Below are 20053 nucleotides of genomic sequence, written 5' to 3'. Positions count from 1 at the left end.
TGATTTATATATTATCCTGAAATGTAATTTCTCAATTATACATGCTAATAAAAATTTTTAGCAAGTTTTGCCTTAGCTACTGATGAGAAATCAAATGAGATATCAGATACATTCACTGAACAGTAGCAAGATTATAATATAAAATTAGATACTACATAAGTAATTTATAAAATTATTGCCATTCAACCTTCATATCAATCACATCACTATCTTTTCATATATTTTTTGCATTTCTTCTGGTCCTGAGTAAATATGTTCTGATAAATGAGAACATATAAAGTGCATATTATAGTAAGTGACAAATAAACACACAATCACATCTTTACAAATAATGAAAAAATTATGTCTGTTAGGTCTCTATTGGGCAGATTGATTGACCTAGAGCAATCAAATTTGGCACAAATATACTTTACAAAATAGTACATCTCAGATGATGCATTTTTTTAAAATAATTAAATATTAAAATTAAAGCAAGACTTTTGCATTTTGCCAAGAAAATTTTGAAAGGTATTACACAAAAATGATTTTTATACTATTTTAAAATTTAAAAAAAAATGCTTATCAATGATACCATTTGAAATTTCTTTTTGAATTTTTTAATTCATTTATTTACTTTTTTTGCATTATTTTCAATAATACTTTCCAATATTACTATGAATTTCAACCTATTTTCAGAGTTTCATTAAATATTTAATAGTATGTTTCATTTCTGTTATTAAAAAATCAAAAATGAAGACTGTTTATATTTTCATAATTGTTAACAATGGCATGAATGAATTTTTGATTTCTGATTTAATTTTATTCATTTTTTATAAATAAACAATATTTATTAGATCTATAAATAAAATACACTAATACAAATGCTACAAAACAAACCTGGCATGTTTGAATGACTGTTCTTCTTATTCTTTATACTAGTTTTATTTTCTTTTTTTACTAGTAAACTTCACTTCAGCTAACAAGCTATTGTACATATTCATTTATTATATGAAAATTGCAGCAAATCACTTTAATGTTGGAAACAAAAGCATGCAAGGTATAAAAACAAAATTATAATGCTTGTAAAACAGCATACCACTGGATATTAGATATTGCAGATTATTACAATTTCATGTGAACACATGCTTTGATTCCATTAAGAAGGTTCATGCATTCAAAGAGTAGAGTATAAAGCAACTAAAATCTTGCTTCTTTAATTTATATCTCAATCTGAAGTTTAAAATTTTGCATTATGAATATCAAGTTAAGTATAAGAGATTTAATATAGCATAAACAATATCACAGACAAACTAGCAAGTTTCAAAAGATAATTAGCATGAAATAAAAATATTAAAACTGAATAAGCATCTGGCTTATTTAGTTTTAACAAACTATATACTATACGTACAAATGCTATATGAAAATATGTAATTAAAGATTTAAAAAAGTCACTTAATGAGCAATGTCATAACATTTGTTCACTAAAAATGACAAATAAATATGTTTTAGTCATTTCAATATGTACATTATGTGAATTAATAATCTGAAAATTTTATGGCATTGTTTAAATAACGCCCAACATTATAAATATTTTGAGTGTTTTCAATTAATTATAGTGCAATTCTATTCTTGTATAATCAGTTATTATAAACCTACTTGTCAAGAGTCTGATTGTCCTTCACAACATTATTGTTGCCATTGATATGCAGAAGTTCCCGATAATCCACTTTGTTGCCTTCAGCAATGAAAATGAATTTCCTTTCATTATTTCTATCTGCTGTCAGCAAGTACTGTCTATCAGGATTATATAGAACAGGCTTATTGGTGCAAGCCCCTGCCCCAGTCTAAAACAGAATGAATTGCATGCATCTTGTGTGAATTCTAAATGATAATGCTTTTATAAGAACAAACTAAGGACATTCAATTTTAAAATTATTTCTCTTCGGAAAAATAGCTCACTTCAAATAATAAATCAAACAGAAAATTTCCTCAAAACTTGTATGTAAATAAAATAATAAATAAAAGCATTCAACAGATTTAAATGTTATAGATGACAAATTCAAAAAGATTAAATCCTTTCTATTTTAAAAAATACCACTAAATTATAAAATTTGGGGGGAGGGTCTAAAACATGTAAGATCATAAAAATAATCACTAGAAAATATACAATAATAGAAAAACATGTGTATAAATTTTTATATTCAGTAATATTTCTTTAAAATTAAATGAAGATAATGTAATACTGTTGATTTAAATGTTCAAATTTCTATATGATATGTTAAATAATTTTTAAGAATTTTTATTATAAAACTTTTGTCTCAATCATTGTAAGCTTTTTTTAAAAAAATTAAATCAATGTTGGATGGCATGTCTTCTTTTTCATTTTATTTTAGCATTCCCTCTTTAATAACAGCCAGTCCTTTTGGAATTCTTTGTTTTGTTCAGATGATCTCTAACCTTCAAGAAAGCAAAAATCAGGATGCTCTGAAACTTTTTAGTCATTTATATGTATTTTAGCTAATTTAATCAGGAGAATTTGGATACATATTTGAAAGTGGATACTGTCGTTTGAGTTTGAGTAAATCTAAATATGAAGATGCATGATAAAAAAATATTTTTAGAGGACATTTTTCTATGATGATAGCCATTTACAATTTCACTGTGCAACAATTAGTTTTAGAATATGAATTCTAAAACTAATTTGAGGAGCATTCTAATATCTTTCTGATAGACTGTACTATGATCAAATTCTCATAATTTTTATGGGATCTCATAATTTTATGCAGAAGTTGAAGAAAGAGCTATATGAAGTTGAAGAAAGAGTATGATATTAAAACAACATTCGTTCAGTTTTTATAACAAAGAATATTGAATATCAGTACTGAAAATAGAATTGAGTTCAAATATATTAGTTATATTCAAAATACATATAGATAAATGCTTTTAAGACGATTTCACAGATGGAATGATACATTTTAAAATATAATGTAATATCTTTAAAAACCAATCAATTGCATGATGGTAAAATTTTATTAGAATTGTTCTGATTGAATATAACAAAACGAATGATATCAGCTGAGAATAATAATAGAAGTTCAATCAACGAAATATATTAAATAGAATTACAAAATCAATACATTAAAAAATAACATTATATTTCTAAATAAAAGCTTAGTGATGGATATATGTTTTAATTTTGTCTGTATCTATTCAATTTGTTAAAATGCATTTTGTAATGATGGAAGAATAATGTGTTAACAGAATTTTTTGTCAGACAACATTTGCTCATATAAATGTTTTGTTAAGCAAAAATTAACCAGACAGAGTGGTGAATTTCCACACAGGCAATGGAGGCGGTTGCCTTGTGCCTCAGATCAACTGGGGGACTCAAAATCTGTATGTACGTATATCATACTGTTAAGCAGTCCAAATAATTTTTTATGCACAGTCTCCTCTTTGGTCAGTTTCACAGAATTTTCTCCTTTTATTTTTTCTTTAAAAAAAAATGAATGCATACAATGAGCCAAATGAAATATTAGAAGGAATAAAAACTGATAGGAATACGAAGTAAAAAAAAAAAATCACTAAATAATTTCCAAAGCTGTAATATTCAGAGGGTTTCTAATATACTTTATATTATCTAAATTTTCCAAGACATTTAAGATACAAGAATGGTCTAACGAAATTTTGAATCATGTAATCTTTGTAAATTTGATTTTACACATCAAGAATAAAAAGCAATTTCAAATGGGCACATCCAAGGTTTTTTACAGAGAAGAAATTAAATTAATTAAAGTTCCTTTGCATGAAATATATTTGTTTTTTCTTTCTTTCCAAAATTGAAACAAAATACTAAAAAAAAAGCAATTTTAGAATAATTTTTAGCAAATTAGCTGCAAAGTTTTATTTATTTATTATTATTATTTTAATTCCTTAAGTAGAGCTGTGCGATTTTCGATTTATCGAAAAAAATCGATATATTGAAATCATTATCTTGAATAATAGTTCACGATAAATCGCGATACAATAAATCGATATTCACAATTAATTTATGTCTCTCGATTTCGTTTTGATTACAGGTTAGTGCTTATTTTTGTTGCTCTTCATTCTTATAGTCCTTCATAAAGAATTTTTGTTAATATTTCTAGAAATACTGTCATGTTTCAATATATAAAAGTACTTGTTTTAAGTATGTCATTTGCGAATAAAATGCTTTCTGTTCTCTAATCGAATGATACCATTATGGAAAAACAATTGCGATTATCAGAAGATTGTAAACTGTCGTTTGTTTAATCGTCAAATTTTCATCTTCAGAAATAAAAGCAAAATGGTTCATTCAGATTAAATTCCCAAATTTATTCGCAGTCGCATTTTTACACTTAAGCATACTCGCATAAAAAAAAAAAGAAATTCCATTATACTTCCGCTTTCATCTAGCGGCTCATAATAAATCGCCATAAAATAAATCGATATTCACAATTAATTTAAGTTTTTGATTTCGTTTTGATTACCGGTTAGAGTTTATTTTTGTTGCTTTTATTCTTATTGTCCTTCATACAGAATTTTTTGTCAATATTTCTATAAATACTGTCATATTCTAATATATAAAAATACTTGTTTAAATGCAATGTTACAAATTGTAACATGCAGATATGGCTTTGGCATTAACACACTGTGTTCAAGGGGGTTTAATAAAATTATTTTCTAACTATTTTTATTCAAAAGAAAACAAATATTTTTATGATATAAATTGAACCTTCCTTTTATTTGGCATTTTTCTGATCAGTCAACATATTAAGAGATGCTATTTATAATTTATAATAGCAATAAATAAATAATGGTATCATGATATATTAAAAAATATCGATACATGTTGGACAATATATCACGATGATGAAGTTCCTTCGTCGCCCAGCCCTACCTTTAAGTCCCCTTTTTAAAGTCAAGTGATGATGCCTGTAGTAGCATAATAAATTTCGCATGATATCATAATAAAGTGAATAAGATTTCATTTTTATTACATAAAAAATTATGCATTAACCATGCCAAAATGAAGATTTGGATTGATTTTTGCTTAACTGCTTAATAATAGTTAACAGTCCAATGTTAAATGGTTGGATCAAATTATTGCAAAAGGATTTATTTTCCACATTTGTATACATGAAAAAACTAACTAGATTTTTTCTAATATTCTTTTGTTTTGTTTCAAATTATAAAATTTCATATTCAAACAGTTTCTTAATGTAAAAAATTTAAATGAAATTAAAAAGAAAAAAATTATGGCCTCTACTGGAAAATGTGGTGTCATGAAAATAAATAGGAAGATAAATACAGTTAACATGCTAAAATACATGTTAACTGTATTTTGTAAGGGCTGTCTTACAGAAGACATATAATAAATCAAATATATATTTTGCTTGATGCTAATATTTGTAGATTAAAAGCAATAAGAAGTAAATATTAAAAAAAAAAAATACTAGCAACATTAAGAGCAAATCATTAAATTAATATTTATATACAATAAGGTGGAGAGGGGGATAATACAACAATACTAAGCTTTTCTAGCTTTCAGAAATAAGGAAATCATAATAGGGTAGGAAACTTACTTAAGAAGTTTGATAATGCCCATTAATTAAAAGTGAATGTGGTAAAAAATGGACACCGATTTCCTACTAATGACTTAAAAAGGGAGTTAAGAGCTTGTCGTGATTTCTCAGGAGTTTTCAGAATTATATCCTCTTAAACTAGAAGTTAACTTTAAAAGTTTTGTATTACCAATTTCAATACAAACCTTAAGAGAAATCAATATTGGATTTCTGTTCTTGCCACTTAACCATTCCTTGGCAGTAAGGGAAGGAGTTGGAGCAGCAGTGTCTGGAAAAATGTCTTCTTGGAACTGTTCAGACTGAAAAATATTCAACATTTTCCATAAGCTATAAACATGGAATATATATATATATATATATAAATTAAAGATCTGGTTGGAAATGGATTCACCATTTGATCTCAACAGCATGAAATCATTATCTGATTGATATTAATTGTTGAACTATTTTACAAGAATGATGAGCTACAGTTATTGATTGATTCACACCAATATTTTACAATCCAAGATCAGTTTCGCATTTTTGCAAAATGTGGTTCAAAACTTCATCAAAGCAAATTACACACTTTTTATTGTTCAAAGATTTCTTAAAGAGTTTTTTTTTTTTTTTTAAGTAGCTAATTAGTAACAAATAATTTACAACATTTTTGTATGACCTAAAGTACATTTTTTTGGCTATTTTACTATCAGTGTGAGTGAATATATGTGAAAAATATTCCCTATATATCATTGAAGGCTTAAAGGATTAATGCGACACAAGAAGCCTTAATTCTCATAAAAGTTCAGCTTTATTCTTGAATTAAAAAGTTAAAAATTGGCTTATTTTCAGACATCAAATTTCACATGTCCTGTATTCCTTTTAGATACAAAGTCCAATATAAATTATTCTTTTTTGAACTGGCAAGTCAGAACTGAAAATTCCCTGTATTTTCCTGTTTTTAAGGAAGTTATCAAATTTTCTCGCATTTTCCCTGTTTTTTAGACAATTTTTAAATTCCCTGTATTTTTCCAGTGCCGTGGCAACCCTGAATTAATAGTATCAATGGGGAATACAGTGTTCGTGAACTGGGAGAATAACAAGGATTTCGGAATTATTGATTCCACATATTCTGCATGGAATATTGGATCTAAATCAGTAAAAGATACAGGCACTCTACCAATTTTTAACCATCAGATACAGATGAAACACTAAACCTCGATACAGGAGGGCTGGCAAATATGGAACATAACCCCCAATGGTTGCTGAACATTATATGAATGGATGAAGATCACTTTTTACTGCATGGTGATACCAACATACAAAACAATTGCATATGGCTGATATCAAACCTTCATGAGGCCACTGCATTCTCATGCAATTGTTTTGTGTGGTTTCAAATCTTTCATTCTGGATCCTGTCTTTGTTTGTAGAACATTGTCCTGTATACAGCTGAAAAACCTGTGGGGTTGTTGCAGAACAGCATGTTATGTTTTTGCATGACAGTATTGCAGAAAAGATAATAACACATAAGGAAACAAACGAACACAAGAGTCTTTTCTGAAACATCTATTATCTGCTATTACTGTCAAAAATGTTGATTAATTTATTTCTTTAAATATTTTTACATATGGTCAAAATATAATTCAATAATTCATTCTGAATTTTTCTGTATTTTCTCTTGAATAATGAAGCTGATTTCAAATGGGATATCAATTTTTCATCCAGTCTATCAGTAAATTCAAGTAATCTTCACTATATTCAATGGCTATGAAATTCTAAGCTTTCAATGAGGACATGTAAAGGTAATTCACACAACAAAACTTAATGTAGTTATAAATTTTTTGAACTTCATTATATTTCATTATATTCAGTGTTACAAAATTCATTTTAACAAGTTTGTTGTGCTACAAACCAGATCTGATCTAACTGCAGCTTTGGCACTTCTGAATTCAAAAGGAGAAAGGTTTGTTTTGGTATTCGTTCAGTACCGTGAGCAGAGAACAACTGAGGTACCATCAAGGGTTAGTTGCTGAACAGCCACTCCCTTTTGCTTGTTTATTACTTTTATGTTTTCTTTTAAAATTTTTATTGTTTTTTTCTGATTTTCATTAATGAGTGAATTCTCAAAAGAAAATTAGATAAAAAAAACAAAAATTAAAATATTAAAAAGTGATTTCAGAGGGAGCTGCAACCTCAATGGACAAGCTACTACCAGCTCACTCAATATGCTTTTCTTATAAAAGGAAATAGCATCCATTCTGAGAAAATTCATGGCATTTTACAATCAGATATCTCAATAGATATTGTGTTTCCATTTCCTATTCTGCAATGAAATTCTTGATTTTAATGATAGCAATTACTATTAAATACTTAAAAAGATAATTGGGAATTCAAGAAACAGCACTAATAATCAACCAACATTTTATGACTTCTTAAATAGTAGTACATTTTTATAAGTTTACAGTTGAGTAAATTATATTGAAGTGGTTCAATATAATTTAGAAATTACTAAGTATAAGCAAAGATGAGAATGATGAAAATGACATGAAATAATGGTAAATATAAAAAAGAGGTTAAAAAGAATTAATAGCTTTATAAATCATGTTAAACTTTTAAATTTTGAAATAAAACACTTTATTTTTGCACAAAATTTTGTAAACTACATACTGGTAATGACTTACTTTTCTTGGAACAATCATAGAAATAGGTTCACAAAGAGGTTTAACTGCATGAAGCTTGTAAAAACGGAAAACTTCACAACGAGAAACATCCAATCCTCTCTTTGGCATAAATCCAAGCCCTCGTTGAGGGAAACCAGTTAAAAACTGATTTAGGTAATGGCAATAAGGGGGTTCATTTACTATTTCATAGTACCTAATGTTTCCATCGCCCTAAGATAAAGACATATTTTCATTAAAAAAAAGGAAAGAAGACTTACTTTTCTTATCTCAAATGATAAACTATTAGTTTTATGGAAGTTTTATTGAATAAAGAAACAAAATTATTTTTATCAATTAACATTAAGAAATCCAAATATGCTCATATATAAAGAATAATATATAAAGAATCCATACAAGCAATGAATAATCAATCTTTGCATGAAATAAAACATAAAGAAGGATGTTTCTGCATTTAGAGAAATGTGCAAAATTTAATGTTTTATCTCTTTAAAAAATATTGCTAAGGAATACACTAAAAAATGTGATTATAATAATATATGAGCATACCTCCAATAATATGATTTCAACATCATTCTTTTAGTGCTCACTTATAATTCCAATTGTTTGAAATGTTTTTAGTACTTGATTTAATATTCCAATATTTAAGAAATTTTAATTTTAGCCATTAGATTTTGGGAACCAAACTCCAAAATTTTTTTCTAAATGCAGACTCTATGAGAGGATTCAAAGATTCTTTTCCCTTCTTTTAACTATATTTGTTGAAAATAACCTCTTCAGTTTCAACCCTCACAGCATTAATGGACTGCCTGTCTAGTAGTATTAAGCGGATTGCACTTTTGTGGTTCTGACCTTTTCTGTTTTATATCACATTTTCAACCCCTGAATAGGAATTCACTAATTTTTCAGGAGAAACTATTAAATTTAAAATAATGAATAAAAAATATGAGTTTTTTTATAATAATTATTTGGCAAATTAAAAAATACTTTATAATACTTTTACTAAAAAATACTTTTTTTACCAATTTTATTATTTATACAGATAATATGATCAAAAACCTGCACTGCAATTGTTTTGGAATGTGAAAGGTAATAAATTTTTAATAATAATTAATATTAATTCAATAAATTAATAATAAATTCAATAATTTTTTTAAGAATTGTTGAAATACAAATTCATTTCTTTTAAAGGTTGAATGTTGCAAAGTGGACTTTTAATTTTATCTTTCTTGAAAAATCAATTTTTTATAAACCAAGTAGCATTTTATGTATAATATTTTAAGATTCTAGTTATTTGTATTTTCGAATTTAAAAATGTTTACTTTCCTTGTGTATCACATAGGTTCCACTATTCTACTATTTGACAGATTGAAAGCATACTTGAATGTTTTAATATACTGCTTCCAAATATACTGCTTATACTTGCAGTTTGGAACTTTTACAATATAAATAAATAGAATATAGTATGATGAAAATTTAATTTTTTGTTGAGAATTTCAATTATTCATTACATGTATCTCATTTTTGAAGAATGCACCTATTTTGTATATCATTAGTAACTGCATTATAATAAGGATATTTTTTAATCCAAAAATTCACTAAAATGTAAATAATGATGAAATTTTGAAATTATAATTCAACAAAATAAAACCAGGTATAATATAATTTGAATTTGATATACAGGTACTAATTATCATTTATATGTTAATTCATGCTTATAAGTTTGTACAGTCAGCAAATTGTTTACAACTATTACTTTTCAACATAATATTATAGTTGTGTTAATATTATGCTAAAAAATAACTTGCTTTATTCCTGAAAAATCCTTTTTTTTTTTTTTTTTCCTTTTCTGAAAGTATCATCTTACAGCTTTCCCCTATATGAAATTCTCTATACAGGCTAGCATTCACTAAGATAAGCATTATTGATATGAGAAAATTAATGTTACGGATTACCAACACGGATTAAAACATCAGCTGGCCAAAATGTCCTGATCCTTTGGAGTATGACAAAATAAGGGAGGGATTTTTTGAGGTAATTAAGATACTGCTGGAAAGTTATTATGAGAGAATGAAATCCCAAGACACTGCTGGTACAACAGTTGAACTGGTGTACAAGCAAAGGTAAAAAAATTTCATACAGTAGTTGTACTAAATCTTCATGATTCTCCTTATATGAGGGATAGTATAATTTTTAAAACTAAACACTAACATTCCAATTGTTTCTAGTTACAGAGAATTATAAGAATTGAAAATTAGTGAAATTATATTTTATGATATAGTACAACAAATATTTAAGTAAAATAATCATGATTTAAAGATTTAGGCCAAAGATATCACTTTTTTTGTATCCTAACATATAACTGGAAAAGAAAAACAACAACTAAATAATAGATTATTTCTACATCTTTGAAATTGAAAATATTTTAATAAAAATAAACAGACAGCTGCTTGCAAAACAATAATAATAATAATAATAATAAAAGACACACCAAAATTATTAAAGATTTTTAATCCATAAAAAGTCACAAGAATATAAAACCTAGAAAAAATAAATTAATTAACAAGCCAATAAATTAAATATATGATACTCAAGTTAAATTTAATTTAGGACTGCTAAAAAACATATTAAATAAGTATCTTTGAAAATATTAGCATTTAATGCAATTCTTTATAAAATATATTCAGTTAACAACATGAATTGCTTGATGTGATGGCAGGTAACAAATTTTAATAAATAATTTTGGACAAAATAGGGTTTATTAAAAATTGGAAAAATCTGTTTTAATTAATTTACAGCAATGACATGAAATGGGTTTAAAGGGTTTTATAAAATTATAATCCATAGATAAATAAACATGTTAGGAATGAATTATTCCAGATGTTTGGTCTCCTAAAGAGTAAATCAATTAGAAAAAAATTAAGATGGAATCCAAATTTACAACAATGGTCAATATGGATTTAAAACATTTTATTGAATTATAATCCATATACATATAAAGATGTTAAAAATGAATTATTCCAGATGTATTTATTGTTATAGTAACAGATATTTATTTTTTCCCTTGAAAATATTATCACTTATTTCTCAAAGATTTCCATCTTCATCAATAATGTGAGTTTAAAGGGAATATTAAAAATATCAAATTACAAAAATAAATAGATAATCTTCCTATTGAAATCTACCTAAAATGGCTGTTTGAGACTCATAACACCAAAAAAAAAAAAAAAAAAAGTTAAGATCTAAAATGGTAATGCATCTTAAATGACAATGAATTATTCTGATAATATTAAAAAACTTAAAAGTTCAACTGCATTAAAGTGGTGGATAATAAAATTCACATTCAAATATAGTTTCATAGTACTTCTAACAATATGGATATTTACCTTTCCTGCAACATATACCATTTTGGTATCATGATCATAAAATGGGAATAAAACTCCAGATGATGAATCAATATTTTCAATTCGTAAAGGAGCTTGCAAATCATGCTGCAATCAAAAAATAAAAGTAAAAGATAGTTCTGAAAAATAAAAATCAATTGTATTTAAATAATTCTTTTTAAATAAATATGTTATTACAACAGATGAAGTTAGGAAGTAAAATGTATACATTTAATTACCATAACTTTAAACACTAAAAAAGAAAATTGAAATTATCTTGAAATGATATAAGTGAAATGAGTCAATAGTAACTTAACCTTTCTTTTGCTTTTTTTTCCCCTGCTTTATGGAAACTCCTTCCCTTACCCGAATGGAAATGAGCATCCAAGATGTGAATGTATTCGATTCTTATGAATGAACTATATTATAATTATAGAAATCCTTAAAAAATGAAACAAGCCATTCTGATTCCAAAAAAAAATAATTGAAAAACTCATGGCTCAGGAGGAAAGTGCTCAGCAAATCAATCTTAAGTGAGGAGGCAGTGGCCTGGTGGTAACTCTTTAGGACTGAGAGTCCAGTCTTGAGATCCGATTCTACCAAAGAATTGCCATATAAGTAAGTTTATTAATTAGCTATTAAGCAGGTCAGGTACATAATTGAACCCAAATGTCCTCTTACTGGTGTAATGAAGAAGTTTGGAGAGGAAAATACCAGCTCAGATGTTCTCGACAGCTGGCAGCAGTTCAAATTTATAAGATCTGTTACAAAATAGCCCTGGTGTTGCTTTGAAATAAGACATTAATATAACTTTTTAAAAAATTAATAACCTTCTAAACTAATTTATTTTATCTGTAATGTTCAATTTCATAATAATTATTTTAAATTTTTTCAAGGCTGGATTATATCAAAGCAATGCAAAACTGCAGCATCTCCAACTTTTTTCATTTATAAATTTCATTACCAATTTTATTTGATTTACACATTTTCTAAATGTTTTTAGTTTTTCAGAATAAAAGGAAGGAAAATAATATATCTTACTTTTTGAAAGAATAAATGTTATTTAGTTAGATTTTCATTCTATTTCGTATATGAAGTAAGAGCATTATTTTTTTTCAAAGAGGGTTTGAAATTTAAAAAGACAGCTGAAATATGCAATCTTAGTGGCAACAATTTTTCTTCAGCAGAAAATATTCTTTGCAAATAAAATATTTAAAAATTAATAGAGGAAGAAAAAGAATTAATAAAAATTTAATTTAAAATATATATTAAACATAAAAGGAAATTTCCTTACACATACTTGTATTTCATACTTACACTTCATGATTTTTTTACTTCACATGTGACATGATAAGAGAAAAGAATGCAGAAAAAGTAACTAATAAAATTTATTTTAAAGTTAATTTTTTATTTAAATAAATTAAAAATTAGTTATTTATTATCTAAAATTTTCTTATTAAATTTTAAAATTATTTCTATCAAGTCAAAAAATCTAATAATTAATTTCCATTAAACCAAATATTAAATAATTCCTAATTATTTTTAAAAAAGACAAAAACTTAAATATGCAGAAATACATCATTACTCAGTATTATAAGTTTATTAAACCATGGAACCATTGCACAATTTGCAGTGCATTTATTAGTCTATTTTTTAAAAAAAATATACAGGCAAAATATTCTTCAAATTACCAAGATTAATGTCAAAATTTAATCTTAACACTGTTCAACACTGATTTTAATGCAAATGTTATTTTAATGATTTGTGATACTGATTTAAAAAACACAATATTGCTTTTCTAAGATTGGCTCTAATTCTCAAAATAAAGTAAAAATTAAATTTTAATATATATACAGAATTCAAATTATGTTGAACTACCTTGAATGTAAATCAATCATAAAATTTAATTAATGCATTAAAACATTTAAATTCTAAAGATAATATGTAATTTGTGAAACATATAAATATAAAAATATTAATATAATATTAGTGTTATTATATTATTAGTGTACAAAACAAATAAATGTAAAACAAATTAATTTCAAATCTTTAAAAGATTTATAAATATGAGAAGGAACAAAAATCTCTGCCTGTAATTTTTCACTAATCAATTCAAGAAACATTTAATAATTATATAAGGAAGCAATCACAATTTTTACTGAGCGCTCTAATAAATTATTTTATTAGATCAAGTTTTATATCACGTAGTGGAGGAATTATTTTGTTTCTATCAACAATATTCGTTGCATTTATAATCAGCATTTCTTGCAAAAAGCCTTTCATTTCTCTGTATAATCTATTATCGCACAAGCAAATCAAATTTTGATATTCCATAGATACACTTTGTTTGAATAGCAAAATGACTATTTTTAGATCAATATAAATATTAAAAAAAAAACTGATGTTCTTGATAGCAGTCTTTGCAAAACTGTTTCAACATTTTGTAATTCTTACTTAATTTTTATAAAAATGACAAGAAAGGACTCTGATTGTTACTATGAAATAATATGCATTTTAAACTTCAGGTAAAATTATCTGCAAAAAAATTTCCACCATTCTTGTTCATGTTTTATTTTTATGTGAAAATGAGGCTGAAAATATTATTGTAGTATCAAAATCCTTTAACTTGATTACAGTACAGAATAATTTTTCTTCTCTTTAGGCATCAGCTGTTATTTTAACATCAGATTTTATAGACCACCTCCCACCCCACCCCCAATCTAGATGTAAAAAGTTGTGAATTTTGCTTTGATAAGTGAAATTTTCATACCAAATCATTGAGTTTTTGCAAAGAACTTAAAATATTGAGAAACTTATTTCATACTTCTCTAAATCATAATTAATTCAACTATTAAATTCAGAGTTATGTGTATCTTTATCTAAAGAAGAAATATCAAACAATGATTAAAGCTTGATATAGGAATATCTTAACTGAGTGGCACAGGTTGTCTGGTTGAATCCAAATTAGGATACTCTCCCCTAAAATTTAAAATCAGCAGCATACATTAGTACCGTTGACACAATTGAAATGCTGCAAATATTATTTCAATCACCAGAACAAATTTGGAGATACAAAATCTACTCAAAGCAATTGTTTTTGTTAAGCAGTTTTAATGATTTTTTTAAGAACAAAGATTTATGAAAATGTATATGATTGAATTGAAGTTGTTGCCATGTTAATATATCTAAAATATCAAAAATGTTTCCATTACTGGAAAGTAATATGCTAATTTGGTATTGCGGCTTTTACACAAAAATTATAAATTCTTTCTAATTTCCAGCAGCAGAAAATATGTCTGTTTGCACATGAATATGATAAATGAAAAACACATGAATTAGATGAATGATATTGTTATTGACTTGTTTCATTTATGAGTTCATATACAAATATGAATGAATTAAAGAATTTGATGTAGATCTACATTACTAGTAATAAAATCAAAATTTTCATTTCTTAAGCTTGTCCTGATATTGAGTTACAGTATGTACATGGATTGACTGACACATCATATTCCTTCAAATTTGATTTCGTCCAAATTCCATAACTTTCTTGTATATTTCCTAATAAAACTTCCTTAGCAACTAAAAAAAATTTTTAAGGTGTTATTTATCAAAGATGAAAGTTATTAGAATAAAACAATACCCTGCTTGGAGTGTAAAATAGAAAAAAAAAAGTAAAAAGGAATTTTTTTTTTTCACCACAAATTATAAATAAATAAGAATTTTTACCTGCGACCAAACAGCCCACTGTCGATCACTGAAACGAGAGAAACCAGTAGTAAAAAGTCTTCCAGAATCACCGAGAAATACCACTTTAGCAGCCTTGGAGCCTTGATGACAGATGCCTTCCTATTAAATAAAATTATTATGAAGGTGATTTACATATTTCTGTATCTTATGCAATTTACATGGATTTAAGTGAATGGTCTTTTTATAAATATTACTACCGCTTGAAAGCATGGATGCAAAATTCTACAAAGTTAATTACTGCAAGTACTTGATCAAAAAATAAAAATACATAATTATTAAATATTTTGCATTTATATTTAATAATTTCATGTGATAACAAAAGAATTCTAAATCACTAATATATAAGCAATAGTAACTTCAGATACTGCAAGTATTGCCTAAAACAACTTATCAAAGGATAAAAATCTTTTATTCGCTTGAAATCCTTAATTTAAAAACATTTCATTTTAAATACATAAAATAATCAGTATTTATATCATATATATATATCTTAATTTCAAATGTACTTAAAGCCTTAAAAATTAATGTGATTATTAAAAATATTTCCAACTCCCCTTTTTATTACATTTAAATAGCATTCCACTGAAAAGTTTTAAAAAAAAGTTTGTTTAAAAAAGAAAAAAAAACATTTTATACATATTATATATATAATAATTTCTCATTAATCTACGTTCTAAAAATAATTTCTTAATCACTAAAATTTTGATGTCACTGTGACTTTAACCTCCGACTTGGGATGTTATTTTCATAAAGTCAAAATACTGTGGAAGTAAATTCTTTTCTAAAACTATATAAATTTAAACTACTTTCTCTTTCTTGCCTTCTGACTCCCTATTTGGTACACTGCACCATGCTCTCCATGATTTGGCTAACAAATTTAGACAATAGATTAAAATTGGGCTATTTCCTTGAAATTACAAGGAATAAAATGGTTAAAAAACTTCATGAGTCTTCCTTCCTTCCTATTTTGCATTATATATATATATACTAATTATCTTCTTAAAAAAGCAGGGTTTCTTAAGTTGTATGTGAACTTAAAGCTAAGGAAAACCAAAAATTCATTAAACACCATCATTAATACTTCCATCCTCAAAATGTTTGATCTATCCAAAACTGATCACTAATGTAGATTGAGCAATTTGGAATAATACTTTATCAAATTTCATGAATAACTATTAACCAAACTCATAATTCAGAGGGTTGCAACTCATCATGGCTCATGATTTATCGTTGGTAATAATTAAAAACTTTAAAGAAATAATTAATATTTTCAAAAACGTTGAATCTTTTGGAAAACTGTCCAACTTTGAGCTACACCAAATAGAATTCTTAAACTCTACAAGCACCATTCTGGATATTATGATGTGTTATTTTACCACACACATTAAATGATCGTCACACTGAATCACTTTTTTAAATTCACCTCTTCCATGTAATGCCAAACTCTGAGTGTGGAAAAAAATAAGTCAATGTGACAGTTGAAAAAATAAATTAATTAATAAATGAAAGTAATCAATAAGTCAAATAAAAGTAATCAATTGTGAAAAAATAAATCAATGTGACATATTACAGAAAAGAGAAAACTTAGATTTAAAAAATAATTGTAGGGTGTTGCAATTCTAATAATCAATATCTGAATTGCAATTGCCAATACTCTGGTATGAAGATCAGGTAATCAGCTGGAAGTTAAAATACATGATGCAAAAATAAATCAGTGTTCCCAATGATTAATAAGAAAACAATCCTTCACATATTTGAAAATAGCTATTATATTTTTTATTTATTTCTGTATTTATCTTCAAGTCACCTAGCAACTTGTTTTGATTAAAATTAGATAGAACTTGATGTGTCATATGCTGCTGCGCATTAAAGCATACATAACAATCAAACTGTTTTTTATCATGTTCTCAAAAACAACATTTCAAAACTAAAATTACACAAAATGATTTCTTGATTAATGAAAAAAATTTTATACGGATATTTTTATGTATTACAATATCAGATTACTGCTTAAATTATTGATAAGAATATTTAAATAATCTAAAGCATTTATTTTCAGTTAAGACGCTTGACTGTCATTCATAAATTAGTTAAACTTTTTGGTAAACTTTTGGGTCTGACAATTAATGATTAATATGAATTTTACATTTTGCAAAATATACTTTTAACTAAGTGTACAACAGCATATCTAACTCATCATTCAAATTGAGAAAGTATCAGCAACTTAAAAACCTATTACACATAAATTACATTTTCAATATGTTAGTATCTAACATATGCAAATTATTTTGCATTATTTTATATTAATTTTCTGATTAATTATGTAATTGAAAAGGTCAATTTTTTAATTGGATTTTTAAGTGATCAGCAATTAAAAAGAATGCAACAGAGAAATAATTAAATCTTACACTAGATAATATGATTCTTAAAGAACCAACTTACCTGCAAGACCACACCACTCCTGGCATCAATAACACGAAGCTTTTTGTCTTTGCAGGTAGTTGCAATCAAACTTCCATCTCGATTGAATGACAGGGAATGTATAGTGTCAGAATGGCAAGTAACAGAATTTACAAGAGTGCCTTCTCCTATGTTCCACACCATAATCTATATTTAAAAAATGAGTGAAAAATTAGCAAATATTTTGAAATTCTATTGGAAAAACTTTGGAATACATGATTTTGCCTATTCTAGGAATGTTATCTCATCACAACGCCTTTTCCTGCATGTATATTTCTTTTCCTGCCTTTTCCTGCATGAAGCCTTTTCCTTGCTTTTTTTTTTTTTTTTTTTTTACTTTGATTTATAAATTAGCATTTAGAAAAAGTTTAGAAGAGTTTTCAGATATTCATATCTATATGACATTTTTACCTACTCTGCATGTATTTAAAGGACTGACATATGAATGAAATGTAATATGAAAAATAAACAAGACAGCATTATATAAATTATATAATTACAGCCTCTTACTATAAATTTCAGAGTTTCATGTAATATTTATCCATCCAGATCTTAGCTAGAACTCCTCTTTGCCTTTGGAATTGTCTTATCTTTGAAAATAAGCATGGGTACCAATTGGATATGGATGCTGCACATGAGTACAAAAGTGTAATGGATCTTTGTAAACTCACTGTTTTAGTCCCTTCTAAATCTTCAGTTTTGTTGGAAGAGAAAATGAAAAGAATTTCTTCCATATTTGCTATATGGCAAGATATAAAATTAGAATACTTAGAATATTAAATTGATTATTTAAGAAACTTTCAGTCAGAAACATTAACCATCTGAGCAAACATTGTTATGGTTTTTAGATTCAAACCATTCCTTTTCATAAAATACAAGCTCCAGATAGTAGATAGGTGTTTCAAAGCAGCTGTCTCTAGCCCTTCCATAAGCTCTTTTTGTATCTTGGTTAATTTTTTTTACCTTGATCCATGATCCATTTTGTCAAAATAGAAATATGAATTCATTTTTGCTTTTGACCAAATATCTAAGGTTTTCCTCTATATTTGGACAAGTTGATATTTTTGTCATGTGGTGTGCTCTCTTCATTTCTGGCATCAGCAAGAATTCACTTTTGAGCTTTCTCTACTATACAATCATGGCAGCATCAAGAGAAGTAAGTTCATAGTGATGATACAGCTTTAATGACATATTCTTTAGCAAACTGAATAACTCGCAGTTTGAAACTGGTAGGATATGAACTGCCAATTTTATACTTGAATATTACTCTTTATAATAATGATAAAAAATGAACTTCAGTGGAAAGAATAATGCAGTTAATTAAAATAATAATTAACATGTACCAGTCATTCACAAGCACCACTTATTACTATCACACCGATTCCCTTAGTGAATGTCTTCTTATGGTGTGTTGCCCCCACCCCACCCATTCAAGCATGCTAATCCTCTCTCTCTATTTGTAATCAAAATAGAACTTAGGATTGTTCATGTATCCAAACTTTCAATGTATGCCATGACAATTTTAACTAATTGTAGATATTAGAGAAAATTCAGAGATCGTGAATGTCTGACTGAAGAGCAGATCACAGGAGGCACAAGTAGATACTGTTTGGTATCAATAGTGTAGCATAGCAGAAGGTGGCCAAACTTGGGCAGCACTTAGAAAAGGAAGGAAACTTTACAAAAAACAGAAAAGAAAAATAATATCTCAAAACCTGAATAAAGCATAGAGACAGAGATACTGATATAGCCTCAATATTTCATGTGCCCAATACCAAAACTTAAATGATATTGGAAAATGGCATGAGCACATAGACAAAAATATACAATTGTTGTTCATTCAGCAAAGCCAGAAAATTTTTCAGAATATAAATACTAACTTCAATGAAGCATTGGCAATATGTTCAGAGTCTGATTCTTTAACATTAAATGAGAGACAATTAAAACAGGCTTATTGGGGAATGACTTTACTGCACACCTACAAACGGCGAAAGAGTTTTGTGTTCTAGGATGTCTTATTCTCATTATGCTTTTACTGTCATCTGTTTAAGAATTTAAACAATGAAATGAATCAAAGTTTTGCTCATCTGATGGATTTAATATTTGGTGAAAACTGAATCACGAAGTTTTAAGTTAGGAATCAAGTGCACTATATAGCTAAAATTATATAAATGAAAGAAAATAGAGACCAGACTTTAAAAAAAGATAGATTATTAAC

General features: G+C 26.5%; 1 protein-coding gene across 1 annotated transcript in view; it reads right to left on the bottom strand.

The window, feature by feature from the left end:
- The window catches only part of LOC129980840 (coronin-2B-like), a 50156-nt gene that overhangs the window by 7471 nt on the left and 22632 nt on the right, over positions 1–20053 (bottom strand). Inside the window, exons 5-10 of the mRNA XM_056091263.1 lie at positions 17818–17982; positions 15355–15474; positions 11629–11733; positions 8246–8455; positions 5771–5884; positions 1636–1823 (exon numbers count right to left, since the gene is read on the bottom strand). Coding sequence (XP_055947238.1) covers positions 1636–1823; positions 5771–5884; positions 8246–8455; positions 11629–11733; positions 15355–15474; positions 17818–17982 — 902 coding nt within the window. The remainder of the gene's footprint in view (positions 1–1635; positions 1824–5770; positions 5885–8245; positions 8456–11628; positions 11734–15354; positions 15475–17817; positions 17983–20053) is intronic.

This window comes from Argiope bruennichi, chromosome 8, assembly GCF_947563725.1.
Source record: "Argiope bruennichi chromosome 8, qqArgBrue1.1, whole genome shotgun sequence".
Lineage (NCBI taxonomy): Eukaryota > Metazoa > Arthropoda > Arachnida > Araneae > Araneidae > Argiope > Argiope bruennichi.
The sequence above is the reverse complement of the archived record's forward strand: the minus strand, read 5'-3'. Positions and strand labels throughout refer to the sequence as shown.